Source organism: Hyperolius riggenbachi, chromosome 9, assembly GCF_040937935.1.
Source record: "Hyperolius riggenbachi isolate aHypRig1 chromosome 9, aHypRig1.pri, whole genome shotgun sequence".
Classification (NCBI taxonomy): domain Eukaryota; kingdom Metazoa; phylum Chordata; class Amphibia; order Anura; family Hyperoliidae; genus Hyperolius; species Hyperolius riggenbachi.
Window position 1 is genome coordinate 146,194,911 of NC_090654.1, and position 19,079 is coordinate 146,213,989.

The 19,079-nt window shown below is 42.6% G+C and overlaps 1 protein-coding gene across 1 annotated transcript in view; it reads right to left on the reverse strand.

Annotated features, from left to right (window-relative positions):
* The window catches only part of COPA (COPI coat complex subunit alpha), a 329,230-nt gene that overhangs the window by 233,951 nt on the left and 76,200 nt on the right, over positions 1-19,079 (reverse strand). The window contains exons 5-6 of the mRNA XM_068253599.1: positions 15,377-15,453; positions 12,300-12,409 (exon numbers count right to left, since the gene is read on the reverse strand). Coding sequence (XP_068109700.1) covers positions 12,300-12,409; positions 15,377-15,453 — 187 coding nt within the window. The remainder of the gene's footprint in view (positions 1-12,299; positions 12,410-15,376; positions 15,454-19,079) is intronic.

A 19,079-nucleotide genomic window follows, 5' to 3' on the forward strand; every position in this document is an offset into this window, starting at 1 on the left:
TTGGAAATAATCAATCTGACAGTAAATCTGCCAGAAAAATTGTATCATGTGTACCGAGCATTAGACTAAGGTTCAAATTCTGGCTCAAACCCGTATGTATAACAGTAAGAAGTCTCTGCGCAAGGCTCACAAATGATTCTGGTTGCCCGTGGAGCACGCTCTAAGTGGCTGCAGCCCTGAATCGCTTTGAGTTTGCCAGGAGAAAAGCACAATATAAAGCTTCTGTGTCTTATGTTATCATTGTAAAGTTATTCACTCTTTTTCCTCCAGTCAGTTGAAAAATTATGTTGAAATTCGACCACACCAAGGGCAGCAGCAGCATGAATGGAAAATGTCTGCGACTGCACAAATGAAGAGGGCAGGAAGAACACTTAGGATGGACCAGTGTATGGTACTAACTTGGAAGGTTGTTAGAAGTAGATTAAATTACATGACTTCTGCGGGCGGTATGAGTTAAAGGCATGCACAGAATTACTGTCCACAAAGGTAATCGGATTAGATTTGATGAGCGTTGTGGCTGGTAAAGATGTCATGCAAAAATTAGAAAGGATGTGTGCGTTATAACATTAATACCTATACATTTGGACTGAAACTGCCCTTGCGCACCCTACAATGTGAGTTATTTCAAATGAGGAACGCTGTCCCTCGTTCCCAGCCTCCAACACCCCCAAGGCACAAGAACAGGTTTCCTGAACTTAATGCATGGTGGCATAGTGGATAGTACCACTGAGTATAGCAACCTTATTACCATATAACCTATGCAACTATCACATCGGACTTTGTTATGCTCTATAAGAGGTGCTACGCTCTACAACAATACTGATCCTAAACCTCCAACGTGCGATTGACGCTGCAGATGAAGTTGGTTTACTAAATATAAAGCTTCCAACTACCTGTGTTCAAATTGCTATATTCAGGAGCCTTTATATAACTGATTCAATACAGATTGCGGTTTGTGTGCTAATAATATAGGAGGACTTTGTACCTTGTTACATTAACAACTATCACTTATCGGGCGCGCAACAGTTATTAAGCTCTGCAGCTGGACTTGCAATTGATTCACACTTGGAATTTAAAGGAATAATATGGATCAATATTGGTGCTATGGTCTATGAAAAATAGATTAGCAGGCCAAATACACATGGTGCCTGGATATGTGCAATGCAGGGATATCATGCTACTTAGTGTTCGGGCAGCTTTCCTGTTGCTCTGCATGGCTCTCGTTTTTATTCTATGAATAGGTTTAATTTGATCATATTGGTTGTACCCAGTTATCATCTGTGAGTGGTTATAATCCCAGAATAGATATTGATACATATGGATTACCTCCTGTAAGCGATGTCTGGGTGCTTCCGGTATACTACATAGTACTAAGCTGAGTACTCAAACTATATACTTAGGGGTACTGTATGTTTTGCCTAAGGGATATACTGTTCCTATTCATAGCGAGACACTGGGCCATATGCAATTCATTTTTTCACCTGAGTTTTCTCCCAGGTGATACTTTCACAACTTGTAAATAAAATGCCCTTTGCACCATCAGCCAGCAAACAAATACTCAAAATAATTTTGACAGTACATTTTCACCTAATTTTTTGTACTTTTTTCTTCGCAAAGTGCTAAAAAGTTATTTTAAATCGAAGATGAAAAATTATCTCCTAGGAGAAAACTCAGGAGAAAAAGTGAATTGCATATGGCCCACTGTGTTCGAATCTGTAATTAATTTTATGCAATTGATTGTTGACAACCTTCATAATTTAATAATTTTTGGTGCCAGTTTACAACTGACACACTTCATAAATGTAGTGGTGTTGGTATTTTGAATTATGCATCCTAACTTATAATTGAATCCTAACTTGCCTAATCTCCATGCTCCCCTCCAGTGACTGACTAAGCATTACCTTGTACTCATACTGTGCTGTGTGATCTGGTTTTCTTGTATTCTTGTATTGTCATATTGCTGTATGTCACCCCTAAATATTGTCTGTAACCTAAACTAATGTCCAGCGCTGCGTAATATGTTGGCGCTTTATAAATACAATAAATAATAATAATAATAAAATAATTATGCATTAAATTATGCAGTTTTGAACAGCATAAACTGGTTTGCGCTTTTCCTTTTTCATATGTAAATTTCAATTCACTATTCTTATTACGGCATAGAGGATAGTAATCTTGCCTTGCAGCGCTGGGCTCCTCGTTCAAATCCCAGCCAGGTCACTATCTGTACGGAGTTTGTATGTTCTCCCTTTCTACTCGGACAGTTTTTTCCCACATTCCAAAAAGATAAATAAGTTAAATGGTTTTCCATTACATTAGTTCTAAACTATGATGGACATTGGACTATGGAACGGATTTGATTTCTGAGCCCCGGAATGACAGGTAGTGACAACACTATGTTTTTTTGAACTTCAAGAAATACTTGGTGGTGCATTCACAAACCTCAGTAAAATGTACATGTGCAAAGAGGTGTTTTATGTACATATAATGGGAAATAATGGTATCTGTGTAATGCGCAATGTGAGTTGCATAAAGCCCAGTAAATTTTACATGCGCTCTTTGTGCACTTAAATTTTACCAAGGTTCTGTGAATATAACCCATGGATCACTCAAGGTAAGGGAGTCAGAACTGGCACAGGCAGCAGAAATATTCACAAAACAACTCTACTTGCTAGCTAGTTTTTAGTCCTGATACTCCATTGTTTGTACTAAGGTCTCACTTCTTCTTCCCATGATCAACACATCTTAAGTTATTGATACAGGGCCTCTTCAAAACCTCACACGTCTTTAATTCCACCTGAATCCCACTTTAACATCTGAGTGGACAACTTTCCAGATTCTCGGTTTACCCAAACAACTATGTAATCCATAACAAGAAAGTATTCAGACTTCATCAACAAATCTGATACATTTTTATTCCATCTTGCAGTCAATGCTGTTCTAGGCCCTACAATCTTTGCTTTTTTTATGCCAGTATTTCTCAAGAGTATCTTTAAATCTTTTTTTAATGGGTTCCATATGTGATTGTCAATCTTGGGTGCAAAGCATGTATACTTCTATCCTTTTTTCTCAACAGTATATCTGTAGCTGTATGGAGGACTCTGTGATATGCGGTTTTTAAGATTCTGTGTTCCCACATTTAAGCTCATTTGACATTGATTATCTGGACCTAAGTTTGGCTAAAGATACCCATGCATTACTCAATGTATGGGCAGTTCGACCATAAGATAAATCATCTGTGATCGAACCTGATCAGTGAGGGATCTGTCGAAATCGGCCTAGTCTTCAAGCCTCCCTGCACACCATCACCCCCTCCCAAGTGTGTGTGCCCATTCCATGCTCATAAAGGCTCTCCACCAGTGCCACTCCTGGACTCCACTGCAGCACTATAAAGGGATTCTACTGTAGTGAAAGGCAACTTTCATTAATAAATAAATCAGGTGTCTTCCAGACACATCCACACTGGTATCAATACCAAATACTTGTTAGATTAAGCAAGGGCTCGCAGTAGATGGTATACTTGGGTGTAACCCCACATATACTGGTGAGCACACTCATTGGCCACCTCCACAGAACTTTCCAAGTGAATCAGCATGCACGTCGCAGACCTGTGCAAGTGCCCGGCGTGTTGAGCCTGGGTGACTGGCAACTAAACCTGTACTACATACCATGGTAGGACGGAAGCAGCAGTATCCTCTAGTCTAAACAGTCCTGATTCAGGAAAGACAAAGGAGCATCAGTGGTCCACTTCTTTATGGGTGAAATTGACTCTGTGTTTAATCCAATGATTGTGTAATTTCCCCACTCTGAGGATCCCAGAAGTATTTAGTACCATTACCAGTGTGGATGTGTCTGAGAGAGACTGTTGATGCACTGAAGCTTGCATTTGTGGAGCGCTGTACAGTAATTTTAAAGTGTTTTTAAGGTGCAGGCACCTTATTGTTTTTTTTTTTTATTTGTAATAGAGGCTGCCTTTCACTAACCTAGTTGAGTGATATCACATTTTATGGTTTGAACTCCGTACATATTCATTGTGATGTAATTCCTGCAGCCATTTGCAGCAAGTTGGAACTGAGAAAGTGAGGTTGAGACATACAGTCTAAGTTGAATTTGTAATAAGCAATAGTAACAAAAAAAAATAAGATTTGTAGCAGCTATTTATGTCGATCATATCATTGCTCTTACAATATTTCCTCAAACAAAGTGACCATTGTGCAAAGCATACAGTATATTTCATATGCATGGGCAATGGTGATAAGTTCAAGAGAAAAAGGACATATTGAAATAACCCTTTTTCCTACAGGACTAGCTAGAGAGTTAGTAGAGCATCTTCTCACGCTCAAATGAGAAGTGGTGGTAACTTACCCAAACTCTGAACAAGATCTTAAATTGTATCAATTGTACATACAATTAAAATTGTATTGTGAAGAGTAACCAAGCAATTAAAACTGTTGCTCTGCCTTCAGAATTCCCTCAATGTCCGAGGGCTAAATGGTAAGATGAGGCAAAGGGAACATGAATTGGAGAGTGATGTTACAATGGCCTGAAGGACAACTGAAGAGAGAGGTATATGGAGGCTGTCATGTTCATTTCCTTTTAAACCTTCCTGGCGGTAATCCCGAACGTAGTTCGGGGTAAGCCGCGCAGGAAGATTTCTCAGGCCCTGCTGGGCCGATTTTCATAATTTTTTTTTTTTTGCTACACGCAGCTAGCACTTTGCTAGCTGCGTGTGCATGCCGATAGGCGCCGCTCCGCGACGATTCGCTGCGCCCCCCCCTCCAGACCCCATGCGCTGCCTGGCCAATCAGTGCCAGGCAGCGATGAGGGGTGGATCGGGACTCCCTTTGACGTCACAACGTCGATGACGTCATCCCGCCCGTCGCCATGGCGACGGGAAGCAATAATGGAAATCCCGTTCAGAACGGAATTTCCGGACGAGTTTTATCGCCGGAGGCTATCAAAGAGGGTGGGGGGGATGCCGCTGCATCCCCCCACATGCGGCTGTCATGTAGCGAGCCCTAGGCTCGCTACAGGATTTAAAAAAAAAACAAAAAAAAAATGCTGCACTGTCCCCTGGCAGTTTTTAATAGACCGCCAGGAGGGTTAAGCAATACCAGTTGACAGACAGACAAATGACAGCGCACAAGGCTGCGCCTGCAATATAAACCAACAGAGGCAATGCAGAGCCCCACTGGGGCTAAATACATGCCTTGAATGCAAAACAGATGCAAATTATGTACTAATTCTAATCTAAACATTTGGATGTAGATTTTAAGCAATGAATGCAGCTAGCCACTAGTATACTTACGTTCAATTTGTACAGCGGGAGACATGGCAGCGCTTTCAAACATACCTTTCATACCTGAATGATCAATCTGCATGGATGTGCAGAGCTCCATTAACTGGACAATATTACACACCTAGCACTCACTACAGGCAAAGCAGGGAGTTCGCTTCAGTAAATAACGTGTGCACAGATTATTACCGAATAGACTTCCCCACGGGGATGATGGACCCCCTCGGGGAAGGCCTAACACTAGTCTAGCAATACAAACATAATATTCCAAATTTTTAGATTAGAATTAGTACATAATTTGGATGATAGATTTACAATCTAAAAGCACTACACCCCAGAGGCACAAACTAGGTACAAGAGGCGGTTTATAAAGGCACTTAAAGGGAGTTATCAGGGATTTTTATAGAAAATAAACGATACTTACCGGGGGCTTCCTCCAGCCCCAAGCTCCCAGGACCTTCCCTCGCCGCAGCTCTGCCTTCAGCCGTTCGCCGGAGCTCCGACCCGGTCCCCGGCGATGACGTCAGAGCGACCCCCAGGTCGCTCTGTACTGCGCTGCGCGAGTGGCGCTGTCAATCACTGCCACGTGGGCCGGAGCGGACTGCGCCTGCGCAGTCCGCTCCGGCCCATGTGGCGGTGATTGACAGCGCTGCTCGCGCAGGCGCAGTACAGAGCGACCTGGAGGTCGCCCTGACGTCATCGCCGGGGACCGGGTCGGAGCACTGGCGAACGGCTGAAGGCAGAGCTGCGGCGAGGGAGGTCCTGGGAGCTTGGGGCTGGAGGAAGCCCCCGGTAAGTAGCGTATATTTTCTATAAAAATCCCTGATATCTCCTTTAAAAACAGTTTAAAAACAACAAAATAGTTTGAGGTGGCTTTGTTTAAACAAAAGATTTTATTTGGTAGCACAGGCAACGCGTTTCACGGGTCTAAGCCCGCTTCCTCAGGCCAAATAACAGTGCCAAACTACAAAGGTATATTCAGCATAGGGAGCCTTTTTTGCAATTATAAGACTTGTCAGATTAAGTGGAGAGCGCAGTTCAGCAACCTGTAGCAGTACATAATTTGCATCTATTTTGCATTCAAGGCATGTATTTAGCCCCAGTGGGGCTCTGCATTGCCTCTGTTGGTTTACATTGCAGGTGCTGCCTTGAGCGCTGTCATTTGTCTGACTGGCTGCTTGATGTAATGTGTATACCATTTATGATTAGCAGCACAGGGAATATTATGTTTTTATTGCTAGACTAGTGTTAGGCCTTCCCCGAGGGGGTCCATCATCGCCGTGGGGAAGTCTATTAGGTAATTATGCACACATTATTTACTGAAGCTAACACCCCCCTTTGCCTGTAGTGATTGCTAGGTGTGTAATATTGTCCAGTTACTGGAGCTCTGCACACGTGTACGAGAGATAACGGCGCTGGAGACTTGGGCGCAGGATTCAGCCGGTATATGGCTGATCCTGCTGCCGCACAAGTCCCGGCCGTATTAAATACTATTCCCCCTCCAGGCCGCCATGGATAGTGGGGAATTAAATAATTTGGCTTCCAGCAATTGCTGGAAGCCAAATTATTATGTTTTAAAACTAACTTCAGCTCAGTCTTCTGACGACGCTGAAGTTACTCCCTGTGCCTGCTATAGCTGTATTACGGCATATGGTGGCACCGGCTGTGCCCAAATCTCCTGCACTGCGCCCAAATCTCCTGCGCTGGTTTCAGCGTGTTTGCTACACATCCATGCAGATTGATCATTCAGGTATAACTGTTTGAAAGCGCTGCCATGTCTCCTGCTAAGCAATACCAGTTGCCTGGCAACCCTGCTGACCATCTGCCTCTAATACTTACAGCCATAGACCCGGAACAAGCATGCAGCAGATCAGGCGTTTCTGGCATTACTATCAGATCTGACAGATTAGCTGCATGATTGTTTCTAGTGTTATTCAGACACTTTTGCAGCCAAATAGACCAGTAGGGCTGCCAGGCAACTGGTATTGTTTAACCTCCCTGGCTGTATGCAGTTTCTGAGGCTGCGTCCACGGGAGGGATTTTTTGAATTAAAGTGGTTTTATCCTCTGTAGCTAGCACTAGGCTTGCTACCATTGCGAGAGCCGCAGCCTCCCCAATGAGCTTCAGACGTCACTATGGCGACGATCGGACAGGACGTCTGACGTCATGCGCAATCCCGATCCTCCCCATAGCGAAGCCTGGAGCAGATTGGCTAAGCTGAGCCATTGCAGGATCCGGGGGGGGGGGGGGGGGGGGGGCATGGGTTACGTATAACGGCGGCGATCAGCGGCGATCAAAAAAGAGCGGAGGGACTTGGGGGACAATGGTAGCTAGCGACGTGCTAGCTACAAAGGCTAAAGCAATTGAATTCAAGAAATCCCTCCCGGGGCAGAGAAATCCTCTGCAGCGGCTACCCAGAGTGTAGCTCGGGGTTACCGCCAGGGAGGTTAAAAGGAAATCAACATGACAGCCTCCATAGTCTTCTCACTTCAGTTGCCCTTTAATATACCCAGCAGTGGCTGGATAATGTACTGGTTAAAGGACAGAAGTGAGAGGTATAAGGAGGCTGCCATATTTATTTTGTTAAAAGCAATAACAATTGCCTGGTTATCCTGCTGATCCTCTGCCTCTAATTATGTTAGAAATCGACCCTAAACAACTGGATGATTTAGACACAATCTTCTGCTAAATAGACTTGAAGGGCTGCCAGGCAACTGGGATTGCTTAAAAGGAAATAAATATGGCAGCCTCCATATACCTCTCACTTCAAATGTCCTTTAAGGGCTCAGCCTCTGACACCAGGGATCGAATCTCAGCTCTTCCTGTTCAGTAAGACAGCAACTATTCAGTAAGGAGTCCTTGGTCAAGACACCCCAATACTGCAGAGTGGCCTACTAGGCACACCCTTAAAGAGCTTTGAGTCCAACAGGAGAAAAGCGCTATGCAAATGTTAGTATGATTATTATATTCCCCAAAAAGGTAATATCAACATATGTATACCGTATATTGCATTCATAAAAGCAATATAGCATTACACATTCAAAGCCCAGCTACAAAAAGCATCACATTTATCCAATATGCTTTTAGTACATATGGAAAGTATCCACAGCACATCATTTTTTCCACATTTTGTTTTGTTACTGCCTTATTCCAAAATGGATTGAATTATTTTTTCTTCATTAGAATTCTGTACACAACACCCCATAATGACAATGTGGGAAAAAAAAAAGTTTACTTGAGGTTTTGGCAACTTTTTTTTTAATAAAAGAAATCACATGTACATTAGTATTCACAGCCTTTGTTGAGGTTTCTGCAACTAAATCGGAGCCCACCTGTGGTAAATTCAGTTGATTGAACATGATTTGGAAAGGCACATATCTGTCTATAGAAGTGCCCACACTTGACAAACCAAGCATGAAGTCAAAGGCATTTTCTGTAAAACTTCGAGACAGGATTGTCTCAAGGCACAAATATGGGGAAGGTTACATAAAATGTTATTTAACAAAATGTGGAAAAAGTGGTGGGCTGTAAATACTTTCTGGGCGCATTGTAATTAAAATAACACCCATAAACTACTGTTAGTAGGACAGTTGTGCTCTACATCTACCTAGTGTCAACATGCAACAACACACAGACAGTTAAAATGATCATGCTTGTTAAGCAGGAAGGTGGCAGAAAACAAGTTTGGAAAGGAGCATCTCTCCAAGTTCATGTAGGTAGACAAAGTTTGGTTTAGATGGGATGAAAATACACCACCTCATTCATATCTTGTAAACTGGTCAGATCTGCTGTGTGCTTTTTTTTTAAATTCCGGCAGTTGCAGACCCACCCAAAACTGCTGAAGAAAAATGTAACCGGACAGGGAGATGCCAGGGCCCATATGCAATTCTCTCTTCCACCTAAGTTTTCTCCTTGATTATAATTTTTCATCTTCTCTTTAGATTAACTTTTCAGCATTTCACAACTAAAAAAGGACCAAAGGTAGTAGTAAAAGTACGGTACTATCAAAATGATTGTGTATTTTCTAGCTTGCTGCGGATTTAAAATGCATTTTATTGACAAGGTGTGAACATATCAACTTGGAGAAAACATATCAACTTGGAGAAAACTAATGAGTAAAAATGAATTGCATATGGCCCCTAGGCCCTTATTCAATTCACTTTCTCTCCCAAGTTCTCCTAGGTGATATTTTCACACCTTACCAATAAAACGCATTTGAAGCCACCATCAAGTAAGAGACCACTACAGAAGTCCATTTTCACCTACTTTTAGGTCATTTCAATTGAAGGTCATTTCAATTGTAGAGTGGCAACTATTCTGAAGATGTATATATAGTCTTATATTCATTTATTTTATTATATTTATTCTTTTTTGAGGATACCATGGATTAAGGATTTCCGGTGTTATTTATATTAGTGCACTATGTTGTATCTGGTTATTGACTCATTTTTAATCTATGCATTATTATGATCAGTTAATGTTTGCATATCTTGTGCTTGCAGGCAAATAGATATGAGTCTTTTCTATCATGTTAATGCGTACATTCCTTGTTGACCTCAGTGTTCTCCCCAGAATTTTTTCCCAGCAGGGTGGCATGAAAAAGAATCCGGGTGGGACGTTTTGCGTGTGGTGCATTTGATGTCACACATTCGCTATATGCTGACGGCATATGAGGCTCTAATGGAAGAGGATGAACAGGAAGATTGATGGGCAAAGAGCGGCAGGTGACATAAGACAGGTAATTTATAAATGCACATTTATACACTAGGTGGAACAGCGCCGGGGATTGTATCGTGTTAGTCGCTCGTCCCGATATCCTCTCGCCAATACCTCTGTGCACTTGATCTACTATGGCGGCCCTACATCTTGCAGCTTGTTCGAACGATATATGCGACCAGTTTCGGCCTGAAATTGGTCATAGTGTCGATCGGGAATGCACTTGGTGGCACCGATTTTCATCCGTTTCAATTAGAATAATCAAATCGGATGGTTGATCAGCCGCCAAGTCGCCTGATGTATGGCCACTCTACACAGGCTTCAGTGTCCCTGCTCATGATTATTGCATTTCACATGGATGTTATTTCCAGAGGGAAGGTTGTTTTGCAGAAAGTGTACAGGGGCTATATATAATTGATAATGATCATATACGGCCCCTGCACACTATCTGCAATACCACTCCCACCCAGGAAAACATTAATATGAAATAACATGCATGTGAAATGCAATAACCAATACCCAGCATTTCACACCATGTGCACAAACTTGCTTAGCCTCTACACAGGCTCCAGTGTGTCCCTGCTCATAATTATTGCAATTCACATGGCTGTTAACACACATGGATGTTATTCCTGCAGGGGGAGGGGGCCTGTCACAGGGTATTGCAGATAGAGTGCAGGGGCTATAGATATGATAACCCCGCAGGAATAACATCCAGGTGATTTGCAATAATTATAAGCAGGCATTTCACACCACCAATGCACATAGTTTATTCATTGACATTTACAAGAATTGTTCTAAACAAATCTGGAAGCCATCCTAGAAGCCCTTCTTTGCAAGACTGCAAAAGCTGTATGTATGAAAGACCTGTAACCTGATCTCCTCCTGAATCCTGACTAGGCTGATGGCAATCAAAATCGCAGCTTGTCAGCATGGCTCTTCTCTCAGCCAACTTTATTACACAGAAAAAGTGACTTTTGTCAGGTCTCCTGTCCAGCAGATCTGACACATCAGACAGAAGACTGCAACTTCAGGGAGGACTGTGGCTGGCCATAAATCAGCAGGAAGCACACAGGTCACTGAGAACTGACTCTCCGAGTGATGCCGGTGCTGTCCTGCTGGCTGCTTCTCCACCCCTGCTCCATTTACTCTGCCTTGCTGTGTTCTAGCCTGCATATTTGCAGGGGAATAATCACCTTCAGCAGGAGCGAATGATCGGGAAGTTAAACCCAAGATCTTCCGGCACATCAGAAAAGTATGAATACTCTGCTGGGGGCATGGTTAAGAATCGCGAAATAGCGAAAACGAGCAGCTGCAGAAAGGCATTTACATTCAGTACCAGGGGGATGCCGCGGCCGGGAGAAATCTCCCCCTTACCTGTCCTCCCCTTGTTTGCTCAGGCTCCAGCATCCCTGCTAGGAGATCGGACAGGCAGACTGCACACACCTTGTTCCTGTCTGTAGTCTGCTGTAGATGGTCCCGCCTTTTATGATGTCAGCCAATGACATTACAAGCCTGCTGGGAAGTGCAAAAACTTGTACAGAGAGGACCTTAGAACAGCGCTGGCTTCTGTAATTTGCAAGAGAGCCCGCCTCATGTCGGCCGCTGGGCGGTGTTTAATTCTAGAGGGGCGGGCAGCTCGGCTATTTGATTCTGGGGAGAGCACTGGACCTGAGGAAGCGTGACCATGATACGAGTCATCTGTAGTGTTCCTAACAAAAAACATTGTTCACATCAGCCAATTTGCTGTTGGCAACTTCTTTGAGGTAAGCCACTTTTTCTCTTCTAAACTATTTTTTAAATGTTTTATTACACCTTGTGGTGCCTCCATCCACCCACTTTATGCTCTTACGCCTACAGGGTATAGTGTCAATGGTAACTAATTCACAGTATCTATTGATTCACTTTTTTATTTACTGAAGAGGGACAACTTAGATCTTAGGTTGCCGTTGTTGCAACATGGATTTGTAAGCATAATTTTGTACTACGATTGTCCCATTTTATCTGACATATTAAACTATATAGGGCTTTAGGCATCTCTGTTCTTTGTTCCTCTCTGAAAGGCAGAACCTCTTCTTGGCAGGTATTTTATTAGTCAAACCAGTAAAAATTTGACTGTAAATACAAATGCAATGCAAAAAAATTCATGCCATGCCTGTTGAATACAGACTTCGAGGCCATTTTGGTAAATATGCATTAAAAGTTTTACACCTAACATAATTCTCCTTTAATGCAGTTTTGAGTGGGCCAGTGGTGCCAGGAGACCCCCTTGACTTGGGCAGCTCACCAGAAATATCCCAAACACGCACTGTCTGGTCCAAGCTGGCAGATACTACCAAATCTTCAGATGGGTGAAACTGGGCACACATGACGTAATGGTTGTGACCCGTCAGAACACTGCAGAAGAAAAGAAAACAATTGAGACTTTGGTGAACTGTAACAAAGAATTGTTAATCTAACAAAAGTTTTCCAGATACAATATCAACAAGATAATATAATAGGAATTGTCTCAATTGCTGAAGGATACGGGTGATTTTGCTCTTATCCAAATCTACCAAGCAAAACAAAAAAACAAAAACTATAAAAAAAAAAAACATTTGTTATATTTTAAAGTTTTAAACTCTGCTCCTGAGTTGTAGATAAGGATAAACATTCGCTCATATAACCAGGGCTGTGGAGTCGGTACAAAAACCTTCTGACTCCAACTCAGAGTTTATGACACTGCAGACTATGACTCCAACTCCAGGTACACAAAATGGCTCTGACTCCTCGACTCAGACTCCTTGGTCCAATACTTACCAGGGCTCTGGATTTTGTACAAAAATCATCCGACTCAGACTCAGTTCAAATCTTAATAGGACCCAGACGAATGTCATGTGCACAAATAACTTAGGAGTCTAACTTAAAATAACTTTCATGCATTTCTCAAGTATAAACGCAGCTATACAGGACAGCACATACACAGAGCCCTAACAGAAATGTGTGTGCAGATACAAAGGGACTTGTATGGGGGAGGGGGGGGGGGGGGAGGAAGAGAGCTAGTGCACACCAAGAGCACTTCTGAACGCTTTTAAAACGTTAGCGTTTTGAAAAGTGCTTGGGAAATGTACTTGTATGGGATGGATCACACCAGAGCAGGGTTGTTAGCCTCAAATACAAAGTGGGCCAAAATTGAGCTCTGGGACCACGTCGCGGGCCAACCTCAATGTCTAGTGTCCAACTCTCGCCCTTATAAAGTTCCCTGGTGTCTAATATCCCTCTCCATTCCCTAGTGTCTCATGCCTCCCTCCTTCCCCTATATGTTTCCCTGATGTCTAGTGGCCCTCCACTCTCCCCTATACAGTTCCCTGGTGTTTAATGGTACTCCATCCCTACCCAATAAAGCTTCCTGGTGGCTAGTGGCACTCTCCTTGGACAAGTGTAAGGATGCACACCATGTATAGACTATCTATATATAAATAGCAAAACATACACTGGGTGCTGTGCATAAATAGAGACCATAAAAAATATATACAGAGCATGCACATCATGGATTTGAATGCAAAAAGTAGTATATTATAATACGACAAAGTGGCACAAGACAACATGCAAACACAAATACAATATGTACAAAATGACTGCAAAAATAGGGATCACATAGTCCAGCAACTGTACAGATTACAGCATATGTTAAAGATATACAAATTTACATATATTATTATATAATATATGCTGTAATCTGTACAGTTGCTGGACTATGTGATCCCTATTTTTGTAGTCATTTTGTACATATTGTATTTGTGTTTGCATGTTGTCTTGCGCCACTTTGTCATATTATAATATACTACTTTTTGCATTCAAATCCATGGTGTGCATGCTCTGTATATATTTTTTTTAGTGGCACTCTCTTTCCCCTATACAGTTCCCTGGTGTCTAATGCCACCCCTCTCTCCCCCATACAGTTCCCTAGTATCTAGTGATTTACTCTGCCCCTTTTGGCTTCCCTCCTGATCTAGGGCTTACCATCCAATATGGCTTTTTCTGGAGGTCTAGAGTGGGCCAAACATTACCACCTGAGGGCCAAATCTGTTGGCTCTGAGGGCTGGATTTGGCCCGCAGACCGGAGTTTGATATGTATACACCAGAGCGATGTGATTTTTTTTTCCCCAAATGCAGACGGGTCCTGCAGCATTTCTGAGGAGATTTAGCCTCAATGTTAAGTATAGGAAAGTGGAAAATCGCTCTAAAAAATGCTAGAAGGCTTTGTTCACATGTAAAAATCGAAATCGCTAACGGCCGCCTTTTGCGATTTTGTGCATCATTTTTTTTCCCGCTCTCGGCATTTACCTGCGAGCTACGATTTTTTCAAAGCGCTTTTGCAGAGCAATTTGTTTTTTCACTTCCTGACGCATGCCAGGAAGTGAACTCTTTGACCCGGAAAATAATAAATACAATGTATTTATTCTTAAAAGCGCGACCGCAATCACCGCATACAGCCATTTTTGAGTGTTTTGCGCTTTTCCTATACCTTCCATTGCAGCAAAATAACCCCAACAATGGTACAGGCAGCACTTTGGTCAACGGAAAGCAGACTGACATTTTTTTGGGGAAATCGCCGGCGCTTAAAAAAAACAGCAAATAAATATAGATTTGCTTCTCCAAAATATACACACACACACACACACACACACACACACACACACACACACACACACACACACACACACACAAACAAAATAAATAGACACATTCCAAGAATTGCTTAGAAAAAAAATCACTTCTACAAACGCTTATGGCCTATGTACACTACAGGCGGATTCTGGATGCAGAAAACTGACTCCAAAGAATGCCTATGGGGAATCTGCATCAGAAAAATCGCATTTAGAAGAAACAGGGCCATAGACATTCATTGGAGTCCGTTTTTCTGCATTCAGAATCTGTGCGTAGTGGAAATTGGCCCTTAGCGTTTGCTATTACGCTACTGCTTTTAGGTGTGTACCAGCCCAGAGAGAGAAGATAGAGAGGGAAGAGAGATTACAGTTCGGTCCTGCTGAGGAAGGGAATATACAAGCCCTATGGAGAAATGTGAGCTCTTCATATTATAGAACAGGGAAATGCGATATTAAACTTATTTTCAACTTGGTGTCCCTTTAAGACCACATCTCTGCTGAACGGAAACGGGCTCTAGAGACCTTAAACCAGTATAGAAAGCTGAAAAGCTGCAAGCATGCACATGTATGCAGACTGTTTTGAGAGGTTAATTTCAAAAGTTATACTTATAATTTACACAAATCAACATGATGGCTTTCAGAATTGGCCTTGGTTTAATATAAAGTTTAGTAAGGCTTTAAATGTCCACATGGTGGCACAAACTGTCAGTTTTACCAGACACAAGTGCGAGACTGCCAGTTCCAGATGCGGATGGTCTGATCATCAGAGGCACTAAGAATCCAGGGATATTCCTGCAATACAACCAGATAAACAATAAAAACTCTGCAGTGCATTGTAGAACCTTTACTTTGTTTCTCTTGCACCAAGAATAGTTTTCTGATCTGCTCTTTTCATCTTCGCATGTTACTGCCTCCCTGCCATGGTCACTTCTGCTCATGTCCCTGCACTTACAAATATGAATGCCCACAGTTGAGCTTGTATACATCTATCTATACATACTATAAAAAAGGTAAGGCTACTTTACAGTCTAAAAAGGTTGAAGTCACTAATAACGTAAAATTCCAATAGTGCAATGTTCACATTTTAAAGTGTACCTCAATATGGATGTACACTGATGTTAATAAGTTACAACTACCTGGCACACAGTCTGTGTAATCTTCAGAGTCCCAAATTAGCGGGGTTCTGAAATAATGCTTCGTCCCTTGCTTAGAAAGGCCTCTGCCAATCTGTAGATCACATAGAGAAAGGCCGCTGCCATGCTCGGCAAGGGGACAGAGCTACAAACCAGTAACTGGCTGATACTGATTCCAGCGAATATTATAGCATGCCAGATAATTCTAACTTTTTAAGTATTAATGAACCTTTATGGTTTTTTTATGTAGATCAGATGCCCAGCAGCCAATGAGGAGAGGATGGAGGAGGAGAGATCCCACCACAGGCAGATACAGGTAGTCCCCGACTTACGAACGCCTGACTTACGAATGATCCGCCAATACGAACGGCATGGATTCAGTGTTTTTATGGGAACAAGCCACCCCAAAAACATTTTTCAATTGGACTTGAAAAATTAGATTGTAGTTTTTGAGAAAATAGATTTTAAAAAATTCAAAGAAAAAATGGATTTTAAACTTATATAAGCAGGCACAGAGGGCAGAGGTGACACAGAGGGGGGCGACTGGAGTCACAGAGGAGGTACAGGGTACAGAGATAGCACATTATTCCGACTTGGGAACAGATTCAGGTTAAGAACGAACCTACAGTCCCCATCTCGTTCGTTAACCGGGGACTACCTGTATATAGAGGAACGGAGGGAGGGGTTAGTCACTCCAATTTGAGATCTGTGTGTAGAAGGTAGAGGGATAGAGCCAGGGAGAGATTTGTATTGTGTTAGGGAAAGATTGTAAAGACATAGTTAGATCAGTTTTAGCACCATAGATCCTCGATTTATAGGGAACCGTATATACTGTGCAGACGTGTTCAGTCTAGTATTTATTATGTCTAGAAGTTATTAGACAGAGGCGACTGCTGTTAAAAAAAATAGTTGGACAGGCTTGTTAACTATTGCAAACTGTATGGCAAGCTAGTGAGCAGAACACTGCTGATAGGCTAAGTCAGCTCATAGGCTAATATTTATTCAGTGGCAGAACTGTGTGGACAGGTAGGAATATTAGTTTTTCTCCACACAGGGTGCACTTGTGTGTTCCTGGCTCTGCACTGCTGCACAATGTTCTCCCCAGGCTCTTTTAACCGGTTGCTCCATCCGGCTTGTTTTGCTGAGCACCCCGCTGTCATCAGCTTACCTCCTCATACTCTACCTATGCTGTAAGCAGAATTGTGCAGAGAAGCACTGGCCCTGCAGTCTCATCGCCCCCCCCCCCCCCCCCCCGGCTACTATTTTATGCCACCCGGTGGGAAAAAATTCTGGGGAGAACACTTCTGCACTTTGTGAGAGAACAGCTTTCAGTGTCAACACAGCTACAGCATTTCTTCAGTGCTCACTCACTAACTTAAAGGGACCCTGAAGTGAGACGCATATGGAGCCTGCCATATTTATTCCCTTCTAACATCCTGGGTGGTATGCCCAACACTGTGTCGGGCAAGAAAAATTAGCTGAAAGTGGTATGCCTGACAGTGTCTGGCATGCCGCCCAGGAGGTTTTTTAGTGTACCATGTGCCCCAGAAAAGTTTAGCTAACTATATATGACCCAGTATAGGTGTCCCCCCACTCAGCAATCATCCCCCCTCTTTCTCCAGCAATAACGGGTGGGCGGCACTGTTACCTGCCTCTCTCCCCCACCGTTTGCACCACCAGCTCGTCTTGTCCACAGTACCGGGACACGGTTTGATGACATCATCAAGCTAGGTCTGGTTACTGTGGACAGAGAGGACCGGAGCTGGTAGTGCAATCAGCGTGGGAAAGAGACACGTTAAGTAACACCGCCACCCTATTGCTGCAGAGGGAGGGAGTCCTATACTGAGGCACCTATAGCTAGCTAACCTGTACTGGGGCATCTATAGCTAGCTAACCTATTTCGGTGGTGCCTTTACCTGTCTAAACTATACTGGGGGAACCTATACCTGGCTAATCTCTACTGGGGCACCTACAGCTGGCTAAACTATATGCTTAAATTGATCGGGAATCGGCCCGTGGTGTATGGGCAGCTGTCAGATCTCTCTCTAATGAGATTCGATCAGAGAGAGATTTGTCTCTTGGGTGAATCTGCCCATCATCGCGTTACATTCATATTAGAGCAGGTTGAGCAGCTGCAGCTCGCAAGTGTAATTGATCAGAGATTTTGGGAAATAATTTTTAAAATTTAGTTTTGATTTTATTTTGTGTTTCAAGCTTTTATTATACTTAAAATGTATACTAGACCCTTGCTTTACACATTTTGGTAAGTTACTGGAAAATGGGTTATGAAAATTAACTGGATTACTTTTTGCACTGAAATCCAGCAGAAACTGAACGACGGGGAGGTTAAACAATACCAGTTGCCTGGCAGCCCTGATTCATTTGGCTGCAGTAGTGTATGAATCACACCAGAAACAAGCATGTAGCTAATCTTGTCAGATCTGACAGTAATGCCAGAAAAAACCTGATCTGTTGCACGCTTGTTTAGCTAAAAAGAATTGGAAGCAGAGGATCAGCAGAATAGCCAGGCACTGTTCATGCTTAAAAGGAAATAAATATGTCAGCCTCCATGTACTTCTTACCTGAAGTTTCCTTTGAGTTGAAGATGGTGTGTATTTCACTAACCTACGCACTGTGATAGTCCTGCTACTTGGTCTCAATGACTACAGTAGAATTTTGTTATAGTAGACTCCAAGGCACCATGAAAAGTGGTTTATTATACGAGACGTTTACTGTATCAGAACTTGTAATTTTCATGCATATAAAGTATACTATAGTGCTGTATTTTAGTTCAGTTAATAATTGGGAGGTTTTTTTTTATTTTCTAATAGAATCTTACTGAAAATGCAAATCTAAAAACTGTATTACAAACTTTCTTTTCTTTTTTTTCCCAATGGCAAAAATGCACCACCAGCGAATGGCACCACAGTCAGCCAGACCACACACAGAGGCACGCAGGAGGCCAGAGCATCCAGCAGCTGCCACGGTCAAACATATTGAGTTGGCAAATGGGACCCCCCTTTGTCTTACTTGTAGCATACAGTGCATGTGGCATACAATAGCGGATAGAGCCACTGTTACTCTTTAGCAAGGATGCACATTTGGTGGACTACTACAAGGTCTAGAATACCTTAGGGCTGCATAGCCAGGCAACACAAATCCCAGGCTGGAAAAAAAAAAAAAAAAAAAAAAAAAAAAAAAAAAAAAAAAAAAATCGCAGCTGGCATCTTGTAACTGGGTAAGACAAAATTTCCTGTTTACACTTGGGCCAATCATCATGCAGTC